The sequence below is a fragment of the Microtus oregoni genome, unplaced genomic scaffold (genome assembly GCF_018167655.1).
Source record: "Microtus oregoni isolate MIOR12 unplaced genomic scaffold, Mior012 000031F_ref0000149, whole genome shotgun sequence".
NCBI lineage: Eukaryota > Metazoa > Chordata > Mammalia > Rodentia > Cricetidae > Microtus > Microtus oregoni.
This window is the reverse complement of record NW_024543090.1, coordinates 28,137,258-28,155,133: the sequence shown is the minus strand read 5'-3', so window position 1 is coordinate 28,155,133 and position 17,876 is coordinate 28,137,258. Positions and strand designations below refer to the sequence as shown.

General features: G+C 40.5%; 1 protein-coding gene across 2 annotated transcripts in view; it reads left to right on the top strand.

Moving 5' to 3' along the window:
- Sppl2a (signal peptide peptidase like 2A) overlaps positions 1 to 7,639 on the top strand; it is a 37,214-nt gene extending 29,575 nt beyond the window's left edge. For both annotated transcript variants that reach the window (XM_041678854.1, XM_041678851.1), the window contains one exon: positions 6,895 to 7,639. In XM_041678854.1, the coding sequence (XP_041534788.1) occupies positions 6,895 to 6,969 (75 nt within the window). In that variant the 3' untranslated portion in view covers positions 6,970 to 7,639. The remainder of the gene's footprint in view (positions 1 to 6,894) is intronic.
- Positions 7,640 to 17,876: the final 10,237 nt, after the last annotated feature.

Sequence of the window (17,876 nt, the reverse complement as noted above, 5' to 3'; positions counted from 1 at the left end):
TAAGAGTCTGCTACCATGCTTCAGCTTGTATTTGTATTTTTATTTAAAAAGTTTTACAGATGTATTTATGCTCAGTGGAGATGTGCCTGTAGAGGCTAGAAGATTCCTTGAAGGAGGAGTTACAGGTTCATACTTGGAACCAAACTCAGGGTCTTCTAGAAGAGCAGCAAGTGTTCTTAACCACTGAGGCATCTCTCCAGCCCTCGTTTTTGTATTTTTCAAACAAGAAATACAATAGTGGGGCTGGAGGCCAGGCAGTGGTGGCACATGTTTTTAATCCCAGCACTTGGGAGCCAGAGGCAGGCAGATCTCAGTGAGTTTGAGGCCAGCCTGGTCTACTACCATAGCTAGTTCCAGGACAAGCTCCAAAAGCTACAGAGAAACCCTGTCTCTGGGCTGGAGAGATAATTCAGAGCACGTACTGATCTTCTGAAGGACCACAGTTCAGTTCCCAGCACTAACATCTAAGAATCTCATAGCTGTCAGTAACTCTGGTTCTGGGAGCTCCTACATACCTCAGAAGGTTCCTGCTCATGTGCACATATCCAAACACAAATACATTATTAAAGACAAAATACATCTAGCTAGGCGGTGGTGGCGCACGCCTTTATTCCCAGCACTTGGGAGGCAGAGGCAGGCGGATCTCTGTGAATTTGAGGCCAGCCTGGTCTATAAGAGCTAGTTCCAGGACAGGCTCCAAAGCTACAGATAAACCCTGTCTCAAAAAACAAAACCAAAAAAGATAAAATACATCTTTAAAAATATACAGGAGCTAGAGAGATGGCTTAATGGTTGGGAACACTGACTGTTCTTGCAGAGGACTGAGTGTTGATCCCAGGACCCACATATGTCTCCCAATCTCCTTAATTCCAGTTCTAGAGGATCCAACCCTTAAACATACATACAGGAAAAACACTCATACACACAAAATAAAAAGAAATAAAGGTATTTTTAGAAAGAAAAGTGTCTCAAATCAAAGTGGAAGGCCCTTTTTAAGCTACCCTAGCCCTCTCCTGCCGTTTCAGGAGGTGTTGTGGGAGCTGCGGGCTGTGTTCCACCCAGCTCCCGCCACTGGCTAGCTTTACCCGAAATAACAACACACAAATTGTATTCTTTTAAATACTGCTTGGCCCATTATATCTAGCCTCTTCTCAGCTAACTCTCGCACCGGGACTAGCCCATTTCTAATAATGTGTGTAGCACCCCAAGGTGCACTTACCTGGAAGATTCTATCCTACGTCCATCCTGGGTCGGAGTTTCATCGCGTCTGCCTCAGAGAGCAGAGCTGCATCGCATCTGAGCTCACTTCCTCTTCCTCTCAGCATTCTGTTCTGTTTACTCCGCCTATATAAATTTTAACCTATCAGGGCCAAGGCAGTTTCTTTATTTAACCAATGATCTTCCTCCATCAAGGAGGGACAGCTACCTTGAACAGGTTGTCTGTAGCTTCCAGCTCTTTGTGTGCTATCTCATAGTGAAATAGTTGGTTATTTTAGATATGCTGTATACATAAAAGCACAAATGTTGCATCTCTCTGGAGATCTACTCTTTTTGTGTTTCTCTGGCTTCTTTTAGCATTTTATTTTCTCTTTCTATTATGTTTATTGAGAGGGGATGGTTTTAGGATATTCCTGGTGGAAGGAATTCCACCAGGACGTATTCGTGTTTGTCATAGCCATATGTTCTGCTTGGGACCATCCACATTTCTCTCTCTCTCTCTCTCTCTCTCTCTCCCTCTCTGTTTTCTGAGATTCCAAGATGGTGTTTCTCTGTGTAGCTCTGGCTGTCCTGTAACTTGGTTTGTAGACCAGACTAGTCTGGGACTCACAGAGATCCGCCTGCCTCAGCCTCCTGCGTGCTGGGATTAAAGATATGCTCTGTGTTGGGTACAAGGTGAGACATACCTAGTCGAAAATCCAAAATTTTCTAAACTCTGAGATTCAGAGGTGTGGTGGTTTGAATGAGAACGGCCTCCATAGGAGTGATGCTTGCGTGTGTAATCCCTGACCCATAGAACTGTTTAGGAAGGATTAGGAGGTGTGGCTTTGTTGGAGGTGTGACACTAGGGGCAGGCTTTGAGAGGTGCTGCTCCCCTCCCAGTTAGCTCCCCTCTGTCTCCTACTGTGGCTCAACATGTGAGCTCTCAGCCAGGGGAGGGGGGGATGGCGCACACCTTTAATCCCAGCACTCGGGAGGCAGAGGCAGGCAGATCTCTGTGAGTCTGAGTCAAGCATGGTCTACAAGAGTTAGTTTCGGGACAGGCTCCAAAACTACAGAGAAACCCTATCTTCAAAAACCAAAAGCCAAAAGCCAGAAGAAAAAAAAAAAAGATGCGAGCTCTCAGCTGTTCCTGTTGTCATGCCCTTGATCCCCATCATGGATTTTAACTCATGTTTGTATCCTCTCCACAAAACATCTCTTTATGGATAGGCAAATATGCCAAACATTTTCAAAATCTGAAACACTTTCAGGCCCAAGTATTTCAGATAAGGAAATCTTGTTTTTGTTTTTGAAGACAGGGTTTCTCTGTGGTTTTGGAGCCTGTCCTGGAACTAGCTCTTGTAGACCAGGCTGGCCTCGAACTCACAGAGATCCGCCTGCCTCTGCCTCCTGAGTGCTGGGATTAAAGGCGTGTGCCACCACCACCACTGCCCAGCTCATATAAGGGAATCTTAATTTATAGTTAAATTAAGGGAAGAGGGTAGAACTTTCCACTGGAGACTTGTTCAGGGGATGGTATAAGCCTGGTATAAGGGACTGAGCCTGGGCCCCACACGTGCCAAGCAGGTGCTGTATATGTAACCACATCAGTTTGTTTATTTATTTATTTAGATTTTTTTTCGAGACAGGGTTTCTCTGTAGTTATGGAGCCTGACTTGGAACTAACTCTTGTAGACCAGACTGGCCTCGAACTCACAGAGATCCGCCTGCCTCTGACTCCCAAGTGCTGGGATTAAAGGCATGCGCCACCACCACCTGGCATCATATCCTATTTTTAAAGGCCCTGGTAGCATAAAATGCAGACAACACCTAGGTGCTGTAGTACTTAGCTTGGAATCTTTCTCCCTCTTTTGTAAACTTTTCATCAAATGAAGTAAGATTTTTTTTTTCTACAGTTTCATTAAAATAATATGAATTTGGAAAAAAATCAGTTACAAATTCCTTTCTATAGCGTCAGGGGCTAGTTCAGTTTCTTTTATGACATTTTTCTGGATACTTCTAGAGTTCCAGTATTCAGTTTCGTTCGTCATAGATCTAACTAATGTAGAGTGAACAGATGATTTTTTCCTTAGAGAGAAAGATGGAGTAGAGTGTAAGGACTGCGGGGTGGTACTTAGTCTTTCTCATAGTAAATCAAGTGCAGTGGGAGCCGAGCGTAGCTCCCCACAAGCTGTTTACTCTGCTGCTCCCGGCCTGAGGTCCGGTGAACAGTGTGTCTGTGAATGTCACTCACACTTGTAATTATTTTTAGAAGTCACAAGCTGTAAGTCACGAGTCGGGCTGCAAAGCTACTTAGAGCAACCACTTGAGAGCAGGAGCTCCAGTTACTCAGGTTAATGTATTAAGCCATTTTCAGAGAGCAGTTCTAAACAAGTAGAGCTTTGAAAATGCCAGTTTTGCTGGCCCAATTTCAAAGGACAATTTTTTTCAAACAGATTGCCTATTTACAAATGTGAAATATTGATTTTGCCAGTTAATTTTATTGGCTATGTTGATTTGTTGAGTTTCTAAGTACTTGATCTTCACGTTTGTTCTGTTTATTTCTTTATTGTTGTTACTGAAATCTTAAAGAGTAGGAAGCAGAAATGGTAACTTTTCAATTAGTAGACTTTTAAATTGTTTTGTTGTTGTTTATTGAGCTTTGTTTTTGAAAAAGTGTGGGGTGGGGTGGGGGGAGTTTGTCTCACTGTGTAGTCTAGGCTTCCTGAAACCCAGACTCCTCCTGCCTCAACTTTCTGCATGCCAGGATCACAGCCGTGTACACCATGACTGGTTAATTAATATATCTATATTTAGGGCTGGAATTATAGAGCCCAGAGTGATACCTAAGAATTAGGAAAACAGAAGCCTGTTATAATGCTGGGTACATAGCTCTTACCCTTAGGATGGTTGCCAGGTACACAGATCACAGAGAAGAGAAGCTTTGTGTCTTCCCCACCCCTACAGTCCTTTCTCATGGCTGCTTCAGGTCTCCCACTGCTCTGGCCTTCTGTCAGAAGAAAGGGCCATATTCACGTACATAAATGTATCTAGGTGTATGTCTATAATTGTAAATGTAATTAAAATGAACTTTTCCACCACTTCACCTTATGTCCCATGTTATGGGATACTTAGTGTTACCTATCTTGATTGGCTTTTATCTTTTTTAAAACTCATTGAAGTTTACTGTGTCTTTTTGGGATGCTGTAAAAGGAACTTAGAGCTTCCATATGCTAAGCACTCCCTTTAGATCCCCATCCTTTGAATTTTTTTTCTCCTAGAAGTGTTACGAACATGAAACTGCCTTAATCTAGGTGTTATCTTGACAGATAAAGGACTGAGTAAGTGACTCTGGCCTTTGATAACTGTGGTTGCTGACAGGTGAGCTTTACTGGAAGTGTTCCTATTGGTGAAGGTGCCTGTCAGCTGAAAGCCTCAGCTTAGAGGCACTCTTGTTTGGCAAGTCCAGAAATCCCATGTGGAGCAATCCCTCCTTCTTCAAAAAAAAAAAAAGTGAATTATTTAGAATCTTTAAAAACAATAGAACATTTATATTGCTGGCCTTTCCATTTTCTGATTCTCAATAATGAAGAAGGAAAACATGTATAATGATACTGAAATCTAGTCATTAATTGGTCTAAATGTCTTTGACAATTTTTACAAAAAGATCACATTTTCTATTTTTAAGTAATTTTATCTAAATAATGGTTTTAAAAGTTTTGAAATATTTAACACTTCCTTTTTCTTGCATTTCCAAATATTTTAATTTTCTTACAGAATATGCATAGAATTAAAGTAAAATACTCACTTGTAATGCCTTTGAAGCATTCTTTAGTGAATCCATTTTGGTTTGTTTTCAGGTGGTTGTTTTTTTTTTTTTTTTTTTTTTTTGGTTTTTCAAGACAGGGTTTCTCTGTGGTTTTGGAGCCTGTCCTGGAACTAGCTCTTGTAGACCAGGCTGGTCTCGAACTCACAGAGATCTGCCTGCCTCTGCCTCCCGAGTGCTGGGATTAAAGGCGTGCACCACCACCGCCCAGCTTTGTTTTCAGGTGTTTTAAGTGCTCTTGTTTGCATTTTTATTAGGAGGAGTTTTTGTTGTGTAATACTTCCAAACGTTCATGTATCATTCTTTTACTTGCTTGGGTGGTGATGGGGTTTTGTTGATTTTGTTTGCTTGTTTTGCAAGGGATATGAGTGTGTGTGTGTGTGTGTGTGTGTGTGTGTGTGTGTGTGTGCCTGTGTGTCTCGAGATTTGCTGTGTAACGTTGGCGTGCCTAGAACTTGCTGTAGACTAGAGTGGTCTGAAATTCATATAGTGATCTGACTTCCTTTGCCTCTTAAGTGCTGGAATAAGGAGCAGCTTTCTATGTTATTCTTACATTATCTTAACAAGGTTGCAAGGTTGCAGAGCCAGCAGGGATTTTCACACTAACTTCTGGAACCGTTTTTAACTTTGCACTTACACAAGTGCACACTGCCTCCGTCTTCTTTTTAAGTGGAATTCCTGCTGCTACAAAGGGCAGTTTGTATTTCACACTGGGAAAAAGAGACAAATGGAAGATCCCAAAAATGCAGTATTCATACGGGCTGCAAGTCTTATAATTCATCCTTCTGAGAAGTTAAACATGATGTTGACCTAAACAGTGGTCCAAAAGGAATACTTGGTTCCATAAGGTCACTTGTGTTTTAAGGTTTACTTTTATTATTTTTAATTATGTGTATGTATGTGGGCATATACACATTAGTACACATATGGTGTCCAGAGGCAAGTGATCCTCCTGGGGCCAGAATTACATGCAGTTCTTATTTCACCAAAGTGGGTGCTGACCAGACTAAGAGTGCTCTTCATCTCTGCCATCTCTCTCTTGCCCCAAGATTACTCTTTTTGGGTTTTGAGATAAGGTCTCTCTATGTAACTCTGGCTGTCCTGCAATTTACTGTTTTGATCAGGCTGGCTTCGAACTCACAAAGATTGACCTACGTCCTGAGTGCTGGGATTAAAAAAAAAGGGGGGGGGCATGGGATGACTGGGGATTTAGCTCAGTTGGATCCAGAGGGGAGGGGAAGGGGGAGGAACTGGGAGGGGAAACTGCAATCATGATATATTGTATGGGAAAATAATTATTTCCAATAAAAGGGCAAAGGGCATGGGTGGGGAGATAGCTCAGTTGTAAAGTGCTTCCTGAGTAGGCATGACGTGTGAATTCAGGTGTCCAGAACTCATTTAAAAAACCACGTGGGCCAGGCAATGGTCTACAAGAGCCAGGACAGGCTGCAAAGCTACATAATTAAAAAAATTTTTTTTAAAAAGCCACGTGGAAGGGCTCAGGCTTGGTGGCACTTGCCTCTTAATCCCAGCGCTCTGGAGGCAGAGGCATGTGGATCTCTGTTAGTTTCAGGCTACCTAGGACTACTTAAGTGAGACTATCTCAAAAAAAAAATAAAAGTAAGAGAAAGAGAAGAAAGCTAAGATCAGTGGGTACGGGTTGTGGAGATGGACAGACCCCTGGAACTCTCTGGTCAGTATCTGGTCAGTCACACGCGTGCGTGTACACATGCCTGTTTACCCAGACGTACACATACAAACACACACACACAAACATCACACAAAAACAGAATACTTTTGCCAAATTAATGAAGAGTGGAAGGGAAGTTTAGCATTTGCATTTTCTGATATCTTTTCTTTATGCCTAGGTGATGGAGCACCTGGACTATTCAACAAATGAAGAGAGCCCAGGGACCACTGGTGAGCAGGCTGTGCAGCAGTAATAACGTGGACCTACAAGGATGTGCTATTGATTGTTTTACAAATAGAATTTGCCCACCCCACTCCATCCCCCCCCCCTTCTTTCTTTTTTGCTGTTGGAGACAGAGTCAGTACTGAAACTCATTGTCCTCCTGCCTCAGTCTCCCAAATGTTTGAGGACTATAACTGGGAAACACCATGCCCAGAAAGTTTGAAATCAAAATTTGAACTGAAAATTGGAAACATTTGCAATGATGTTTGCCAATCCATATATTTTTATGAGCTGGTAAAATTCATTATACATAGCGAAAATGCATTTCCTTTTAATTATGTTAAAATTGTGCCTTCACAATCAATGAAAAACATAGGGTTTGTGTAGTTTCTAATGTATTATATACATTATATTTTTCTAAAAAAAAAAAAGACACTTTGACCCTCCCTTGTACTTTTCTAAAATATTTCTCCAAAATCCAAGGATAGTTCATTTATAAGTGTCAAATCAAGTTTCTTTCTTTTCTTTTTTTCTTTTCAAGACAGGGTTTCCCTGTGTAGCTTTGGAGCCTGTCCTTACCAGGCTGGCATTAAACTCACATAGGTCCACATGCCTCTGCCTCCCAAGTGCTGGGATTAAAGGTGTGCGCCACTGCTCGACTCAAATCAAGTTTCTTGAATAAATGTTTTGTTTAAGATTTATGCAGATCTTATCCCCTCTACAGGAATAACTGCTTGCGGCTGTGCAAGAAGGCAGTTCAGCGATGAAAATTGGTCTTTATATCATGTAGAGGTTTTAAAGATGCACAAGGGGATACATAGAAACACATCCCTTTGTAGTTCAAGTTTAAATTTTTTCCTTACCTTTATTTTTACTTCATGTGTATGGGTATTTTGCCTGTATACATGTATGTCTGTGCACCACATTTGTGCCTGGTGCCTGTGGAGACCAGAAAAGGGTGTTGGATCCCTTGGTACTGGAGTTACAGATGGCTGTAAGCTGCTGCCATGTGGGTGCTGGGACTTGAACCCAGGTCCTCTGGAAGAGCAGTCAGTGCTCTTAAGTGCTGAGCCATCTCTCCAGCCTTGTAGTTTTAAGTTTTTAAAAACTTGTCACCCTTTTTTTAAACTTGAGGACCTTAATTACTTCAGGCTGCATATGTATCATATTAGACTGTTTTTCAGATAGAAAGAAACATAATATATAGAAATAGTCATTAGGAGGATACAAAAATTGAATCTAGTTTATATCATTACACATTTACTTGAAGGAAGATACAGATCAAACGTCTGTACTTACTCTAAGTTTTACTTTGGTTTTTCTGATCTTTGAAATGTAATTCCATTGGTTAGGTAAGGTTTTATCTTCTAAATTTTTTTCTTATCTGACTAGATACTATGCATCTAACTTATTGTTTTCCTCGACTGCCCTGCCAGTCTCCCCTTTGTCATCGCTCTCTGGTTTCCAGTCCTTTTCCCATAAGTGAGCACCCCTGACCTTGGAGGGCTGTGTACTGTTAGGAGTACAAACGTACTTCAGTTCATCAGTTTTCTCTCCTCCAGAATGCGTGATTAGAGCAGTTATCACTCTGCTAACTTACAACTTGAGAACAAAATAATTTTCTTCTCATCCTTTGCAAAATCTCAGGTGTTTTTCTAGAAATTAGATGTGAAGTTATCTTTCAAGTTATTTTAATTTCTCTAAGAAAGTACCAAGTGACAAGCGCTGCAGAAGCTCAGGATTTTGCATTTCTGTGTCAAGAATGCACTTGCTGTGTGAACAAATCCAGTCTTTCATGTTGAGGCCAGTTCAGCTTATTCAAAGGTAAAAACTAGTACATTGAAAAATGGGGTAGACCTTTGATATTTGAACGAAAGTTCCATTAGATGCTTTTGTTTACTTGTTAACTCTTGCTGAGCAATGGCAGGGAGCTGTGCCGACAGCCCCTCCTTTCTACTCAGTACAGTGTGGGGTCTTCTGTTAAATCAGCTATCTGGTGAGAGACAGGTGCCATTTTACAATTTCAACTGTACTTTCCCATATGTTGTCAATAAAATGCTTGCCAAAATACAGCTGTTTTACTAACATCTGCATCCTCATTCAAGTCTGTGATATTCAGAAGCACCAGTTATATTTTATGAAGAGTTAAAGAAAAATTAGTCTTTTAAAAACTATGTTGAAATAACGATTCCTCAAAATAATTTGGTCTCATTAATTTGTAACTAATACTTAATTTCTTAATTTAAACCATTGCTCCAGAAGACCACTTAACACAAATCTACAAATCTGATTTTTTTTTTTTTTTGGTTTTTCGAGACAGGGTTTCTCTGTGGTTTTGGAGCCTGTCCTGGAACTAGCTCTTGTAGACCAGGCTGGTCTCGAACTCACAGAGATCCGCCTGCCTCTGCCTCCCGAGTGCTGGGATTAAAGGCGTGTGCCACCACAGCCCGGCCAAATCTGATTTTTTGACTTATTTGAGACAAAGTGTATTTTAGCCAACCCTCATATTGTAATTAAAGTCTCACTCATAGACTGAAGTGTAGCTCAGTGTTGGAGTACTTGCCTACCATGTTCCAAGTGCCTACCTCTGCACTGCCGATGAAACAACTTACTAAGTAGCTATAAATAACAAAAACAATTTCCTAGAGTCTCTTTCCTTCCTGCCAATTTCATATGTTCTTAAACAACCCTCTTAGCAACATAGATGGAAATAGCTCTTTAGAGAAAATAAAATACATAAATACTGGGTCTTGGAACTAAAAATGAATAGATATCAGAGATGAAAATTTGACTTCTCTCTTGCTTACCTAACACCAATAGCTTTTTTTTTTTTTAATTTTTTTTTAATTTTTTTTTTTTATTTTTCGAGACAGGGTTTCTCCGTAGCTTTTTTGGTTCCTGTCCTGGAACTAGCTCTTGTAGACCAGGCTGGCCTCGAACTCACAGAGATCCGCCTGCCTCTGCCTCCCGAGTGCTGGGATTAAAGGCGTGCGCCACCACCGCCCGGCACCAATAGCTTTTAAGAGGTAAAGAAGTTGGATTTTTTTTCCCTTGAACACATTTTAAAAATAAAGTATATGGTATTTATTACCACTTATTGCAAAATACAATACTTGCTGGAAAGTTCCACACTTGTGGTTTAGCAAATAGAAATCATTGATCTTAAATGATTTTAAATTTTATTTTCTTCTAGCTTTTAAGTTTTACTTTTTATTAGCAACTTCTTTATAGTAGTATGCAGTTTAATATCCTTTGTTCCATATGGTGCTGGCATTCATGTGTTTTAGTTACATGCACAGGCAGGTTCTGGTAGAACATAATATTTTTACTAAATACTAATGATCTTTCTAGTTTTCTTTGCTCTTTCAGTGTCCACTTTGTTTTGTTTTGTTTTTCGAGACAGAGTTTCTCTGTGTAGCTTTGGACCCTGTCCTGGACTGTGCTCTGTAGACCAGGCTGACCCTGAACTCACAGAGATCCACCTGCCTCTACCCTCCGAGTGCTGGAATTAAAGGTGTGCGCCACCAACCATCCAGACAGTGTCCACATTCTTAAAACGTGCTCAGTTGTGGAGCTCTGGTCCAGGGCTTTGCACACTCTGAGCAAGTACTGGACCACTGAGAAGCTTTTCCAGCTCCTCAGTTTGTGCTCTAGGTAGAAGTGGAAATGATATGTACATTTGATGAAAACATATCTAATCTTTTAAGCCAATCCTGCAGAACTTTGAGTTGATTCCAGTCTGTAAACTTTCAGAACTGGAATTGTCTTCCTGGCTGGTACACACAATGCTTGAAGAAGCTTTTGTTGTTTTCCATGAATAAGACAAATAGGTTGACACAACTCGAGGTTGTGGTACGTGATCAATTGGCCACACAGTGGTTTTGACTAGGGATTAAAACATTATAAACAGCTGTGCTCTTCCTTTGAAATACTCATTTTTAGAAATACCTGAAGTATATCTGGTTAGCTTGCAGCTTCCCAGTAACTTTTGTCTGGTTCCCCATCTACCTTTTAAGACTACATAATTGGATTTTTACTTCTTAGGTGGTTGATTTGTATATGGGATTCTTTTTCTACTACTTTTCTATGTAAGTTAGTGTAAATTGGTATTTTTATAACAACACTACTAGACTTTACTTTCTTACGGAACATGATCTAAACTTAGATTTTTGGAGTGTTAATTTCGCAGTAAGTGAAGTTCTCTTCATCATGTGCCAATTCTGATAAGAAAAACAACTCTTAGTGTATTGAATTTACTGCATTGTTCAATAAACTCTATTTTAAAATAAAAAGCTGAATTTGTTTTATTTTGTATGGCAAAAGAAATCATCGAAAATGATCCACAGGCACACTAAATCATGTCCATGTATTATGTATACTCCCAAAAGGGAACAATATGAAATTTTGCAGTTATTTAGATTGACAGTTTATCTTTGAAGCCCAGATTTCATACATGAATCTTTTTTTTAAATTTATTTATTTATTAAGGATTTCTGTCTCTTCCCCGCCACCGCCTCCCATTTCCCTCCCCCTCCACCAATTAAGTCCCTCCCCCCTCCTCAGCCCGAAAAGCAATCAGGGTTCCCTGTCCTGTGGGAAGTCCAAGGAACCCCCACCTCCATCCAGGTCTAGTAAGTTGAGCATCCAAACTGCCTAGGCTCCCACAAAGCCAGTGCGTGCAGTAGGATCAGAAACCCATTGCCATTGTTCTTGAGTTCTCAGTAGTCCTCATTGTCCGCTATGTTCTGAGAGTCCGGTTTTATCCCAGGCTTTTCCAGACCCAGGCCAGCTGGCCTTGGTGAGTTCCCAGTAGAACATCCCCATTGTCTCGGTGTGTGGGTGCACCCCTTGCGGTCCTGAGTTCCTTGCTCGTGCTCTCTCTCCTTCTGCTCCTGATTTGGACCTTGAGGTTTATGTCCGGTGCTCCAATGTGGGTCTCTGTCTCTGTCTCCTTTCATCGCCTGCTGAAGGTTAATATTCAGGAGGATGCCTATATGTTTTTCTTTGGGTTCTCCTTATTTAGCTTCTCTAGGATCCCTAATTATAGGCTCAATGTCCTTGGTTTATGGCTAGAAACCAAATATGAGTGAGTACATCCCATGTTCCTCTTTTTGGGTCTGGCTTACCTCACTCAGGATAGTGTTTTCTATTTCCATCCATTTGTATGCAAAATTCAAGAAGCCCTTGTTTTTTACTGCTGAGTAGTACTCTAATATGTATATATTCCATACTTTCTTCATCCGTTCTTCTATTGAAGGGCATCTAGGTTGTTTCCAGGTTCTGGCTATCACAAACAATGCTGCTATGAACATCGTAGAGCATATACTTTTGTTGTATGATAAAGCCTCTCTTGGGTATATTCCCAAGAGTGGTATTGCTGGGTCCAGGGGTAAGTTGATCCCGAATTTCCTGAGAAACCGCCACACTGCTTTCCAAAGTGGTTGCACAAGTTTGCATTCCCACCAGCAATGGATGAGTGTACCCCTTTCTCCACAACCTCTCCAACAAAGGCTATCATTGGTGTTTTTTATTTTAGCCATTGTGACAGGTCTAAGATGGTATCTTAAAGTTGTCTTGATTTGCATTTCCCTGATCACTAAGGAAGTTGAGCATGACCTTAAGTGTCTTTTGGCCATTTGAACTTCTTCTGTTGAGAATTCTCTGTTCAGCTCAATGCCCCATTTTATAATTGGGTTGATTAGCCTTTTACGGTCTAGTTTCTTGAGATCTTTATATATTTTGGAGATCAGACCTTTGTCTGTTGCGGGATTGGTGAAGATCTTCTCCCAGTCAGTGGGTTGCCTTTGTGTCTTAGCGACAGTGTCCTTTGCTTTACAGAAGCTTCTCAGTCTCAGGAGGTCCCATTTATTCAATGAGGTCCTTAATGTCTGTGCTGCTGGGGTTATACGTAGGAAGTGGTCTCCTGTGCCCATGTGTTGTAGAGTACTTCCCACTTTCTCTTCTATCAGGTTCAGTGTGTTCGGACTGATATTGAGGTCTTTAATCCATTTGGACTTGAGTTTTGTGCATGGTGATAGATATGGATCTATTTTCATTCTTCTACAGATTGACATCCAGTTTTGCCAGCACAATTTGTTGAAGATGCTCTCTTTTTTCCATTGTATACTTTTAGCTCCTTTATCGAAAATCAGGTGTTCATAGGTTTGTGGGTTAATGTCAGGGTCTTCTATTCTATTCCATTGGTCGACTTCTCTGTTTTTATGCCAATACCAAGCTGTTTTCAATACTGTAACTCTGTAGTAGAGTTTGAAGTCAGGGATGGTAATGCCTCCAGACGATCCTTTGTTGTATAAGATTGTTTTGGCTATCCTGGGTTTTTTATTTTTCCATATAAAGTTGATTATTGTCTTCTCCAGATCTGTGAAGAATTTTGATGGGGATTGCATTGAATCTATAGATTGCTTTTGGTAGAATTGCCATTTTTACTATGTTGTTCCTCCCAAACCAGGAGCAAGGGAGATCCTTCCATTTTCTAGTGTCCTCTTCAATTTCTTTCTTCAAAGACTTAAAGTTCTTGTCAAATAGATCTTTCACATCCTTGGTCAGAGTTACCCCAAGATATTTTATGCTATTTGTGGCTATCGTGAAAGGTGATGCTTCTCTAATTTCCCTCTCTGTTTCCTTATCCTTAGTGTATAGGAAGGCCACTGATTTTTTTGGAGTTGATCTTGTATCCTGCCACGTTACTAAAGGTGTTTATCAGCTGTAGGAGTTCTTTGGTAGAGTTTTTGGGGTCGCTTATGTATACTATCATATCATCTGCAAATAACGAGAGCTTAACTTCTTTTCTGATACGAATCCCCTTGATCCCCTTATGTTGTCTTATTGCTGTTGCTAGAACTTCAAGCACTATATTGAAGAGGTATGGAGAGAGTGGACAGCCTTGTCGTGTTCCTGATTTTAGTGGGATGGCTTTGAGTTTTTCTCCATTTAATTTAATGTTAGCTGTCGGCTTGCTGTAAATAGCTTTTATTATATTTAGGTATGACCCTGTATCCCTAATCTCTCCAAGACTTTTATCATAAAGGGGTGTTGAATTTTGTCAAATGCTTTTTCAGCATCTAATGAAATGATCATATGGTTTTTTTCTTTCAGTTTATTTATATGGTGGATTACATTGATAGATTTTCGTATGTTGAACCAGCCCTGCATCTCTGGGATGAAGCCTACTTGATCATGATGGATAATTTTTCTAATGTGTTCTTGGATTCAGTTTGCCAGTATTTTATTGAGAATTTTTGCGTCGATATTCATGAGTGAGATAGGCCTGTAATTCTCTTTCTTGGTTGGGTCTTTGTGTGGCTTTGGTATCAGGGTAACTGTAGCTTCATAAAAGGAATTTGGCAATGACTCTTCTGTTTCTATATTGTGAAATACATTAAGGAGTATAGGTATTAGCTCTTCTTGGAAGTTCTGGTAGAATTCTGCATTGAAACCATCTGGTCCTGGGCTTTTTTTGGAAGGGAGATTTTTGATAACGGTTTCTAGTTCTTCGCGACTAACAGGTCTATTTAGATCGTTCACCTGGTCTTGGTTTAGCTTTGGTATGTGGTACTTATCTATAAAAATGTCCATTTCTTTTGCATTTTCTAGTTTTGTGGCATACAGGCTTTTGTAGTAAGATCTAATGAGTCTCTGAATTTCCTCTGTGTCTGTGGTTATGTCCCCCTTTTCATTTCTGATCTTATTTATTTGCGTGTTTTCTCTCTGTCGTTTAATTAGTTTGGATAGGGGTTTGTCGATCTTGTTGATTTTCTCCAAGAACCAACTTTTTGTTTCATTGATTCTTTGAACTGTTTTCTGTGTTTCTATTTGTTGATTTCCGCCCTCAGTTTGATTATTTCCAGTCTTCTACTCCTCCTGGGCGCATCTGCTTCTTTCTTTTCTAAAGCTTTCAGGTGTGCTATTAAGTCTCTGATGTATGCTTTCTCTGTTTTCTTTAAGTGGGCACTTAGTGCTATGAACTTTCCTCTTAGCACTGCTTTCATAGTGTCCCATAGGTTTGAGTATGTTGTCCCTGTATTTTCATTAAATTCAAGGACGACTTTAATTTCTTTCTTGATTTCTTCCTTGACCCAGGTGTGGTTCAGTAGTTGACTGTTCAGTTTCCATGAGTTTGTCGGCTTTCTGGAGGTAGGATTGTTGTTGAATTCTAACTTTAATCCGTGGTGATCTGATAAGACACAGGTGGACACTGATATTTTTTTGTATCTGTGGAGGTTTCCTTTGTTTCCGAATATGTGGTCAATTTTCGAGAAGGTTCCATGAGCTCTTTGATTTAATTGTAGTGGGCCGATCTGCTCTCAGTGTTGCGCGCGGTCCCTGCAGCCTGCTTCTGCTGCCACGACGATTCCCGCAGCCTGCGGCCTGTGTCCTCTGCTGCCGCTCTGATCCCAGCCCTCATAGATGAATCTTAATTGAAAATTATTTAATACCGAACAACACTTAGCAAATATTTTTTAAAAAATTAAAGTATGTGTAGATTCCTTTTGAGACGGGAGCTTGCTGGTTTGTAACTCTAGATCCTCCAGCCTCAACCTCTGGACTACTGAGAAACAGGCTTACACTACTCCACCCCACAGGATCTTTTTATTGTTATTGTTTGCTCTGAGTGCCCTATTCTATAGCCCAGTCTGACCTGAATTTGCTCTGGGGCTGGGGCTGATTTTGAACTTGGATCTTACTACCTTCACCTCCCAAGTACTGAGATTATAGGTGTATACCACCATGTTGGGCAACAGTAGGCATTTTTGTTCATTTGGTTGGTTGGTTTGATTTGATGTTTTTAGAAAATATCACACCTTAGCATTGAAGGGATGGCTCAGAAGTTAAGAGCACTTACTGCTCTTGCAGAGGACCCCAGCACCAACATTAGGATGCTCACCCTTCCTGTAATTCCAGGGCTGGGGGAATCCAACACCCTCTGTCCTCCATGGGCACCTGTATACTTGTGGTGCTCATAAACTCAGCACAGGCACACACACATCCCACCTATACATAAATAAAAATAACAAATATTAAAAGAAAGCACCATGTCAGATCAGAAAGATGGCTCAGTGACTAAGAGTGATCCCTTGACCCCACAGTGAAAGTCCTCAGCCTCATACATGCAGTGTGGTGCCTGCATGCCCATACTTACATTATATATGCACAGACAACAAGAATTCTTAAAAACCATAAGTAACATCCCTCTTAGGAGCATTCCAGGTGTTTCTCCTTGTTGCCATTGTACTGTTTTCTTTTTCTGGAGTGTTAGAGATCAAATACCAAGACCGAGGTCCTTATAATTAGGCAGGTTCGCTGAGTTACATCCTGTACTGTCTTTGATTGAGATTTGCCTTCATGTGTGTCTATAGTCTTGAAATGATGAGAAAATGCATTTCTTCCATGCATGCCCTGATAGGGAGGAACCTCATCCCACTGGTCCAACTATCTGGAAAGATACAGAGTTCTTCAGAGAGAAAAAGAGATGCTTAGAACATAGGAAGAAGAATTTTGCCCCTCTGCCTGGATCCTTGTGGCCTTTTGCATTTTCTATTTTATGGCTTCTGTTAAGTATTCAAAGTACAAATTATAAAAGTCCATTATTGTTCTCTTAATTAAGGTACTCATATTAGTCTAGGGGTGTAATCAGTTTGTACAGTGCTAGGCTCTGCATTTCGACCCTTAGCACTGTATTAGAAAATAGTCATACTAAGAACTGGTTTACTACAGAAGGTTGAAAGGTACATGGCAGAAAGCAGTTAAATATATGTGGTGTGAGTTAAGGGAGAAATAATCAACTGGGAGTTTGTTTTATGTTTAGATTTAAGCAATTAATTTATAAAAGAATCACATTAGTTTGAAATGCATTTTGTTATACTAGAAATTGGAGCAGAATGAATTTTTTTATATAAAATTTGTCTATATACATAAAGGTCATTTCCACTTTCATGATCCCATGAAGTCTAGAGTCTTAAGGTTTCATCTTTTTGATTGTCCCGAATGACCTAGATCAAATTAAATTGAAAGTAGGGGCTGTGGGTGTAGCCTAGCGAAAGAGTTTGTGCTTGGCATATACAAGACGGTTGATTTGCTTCTCAACATTAAAGCCAATTGATCAAAAGTAAGGATGTTTACTCCAGAACCCAAAAAGTAGAATGCCTCAGAAAAGCATGAGCTCTAGTGTGGTGGTCTGAATGAGAATGGTCCCCATAGGCCGGGAGGTTTGAATGCTGGCTTCCCATTGGTGAAACGGATGAATTAGGACACGCAGCCTTGTTGGAGATGTTATCACTGGGGTGGGCTTTGAGGTTTCTAAAGCCTAGTTCGTTCCTAGTGTCTCTGCTCCATGTGAGCTCTCAGCACTGTTCCACTCTGCCTGACTGCCTACTGCCATGCTCTGTGCCATGAAAACCCCCAGTTAAATGCTTCCTTCTGTACGCTGCCTTGGTCATGGTTTTTCTTCATAGCAATATAAAAATAACTAAGACACAGGTCTCAAAATCAGAGATAAATAAGCCTTTGCCTCCTGAATGCTGTGATTAAAGGTGTGTGCTACCCACCCCCCAGACCCTCAAAACTTTGTTTTAAAACTATCCCGGCTGGGTGGTAATAGCTCATGTCTTTAATCTCAGCACTTAGGAGGCATAGACAGGCAGATCTCTGTGAGTTTGAGGCCAGCCTGGTCTGCAGAGCGAGTTCCAGGACAGTCAAGGCTACACAGAGAAACCCTGTCTCAAAAGACCAAAATAATAGTATAAAAAATAATATTAAAATAAAAATAAAACAATCCAGAATAATATCCAGACCAAACAGCATTAAGTGTAAAGCCAGATAATCAAGTTTAAACAGACTTGTCTTTTTATGTCTTAGCTCCTGAATTTTCTCAAAAACGTTGGTGTGTTGATGTGCATAAATAGCAATTTACTATTAAAA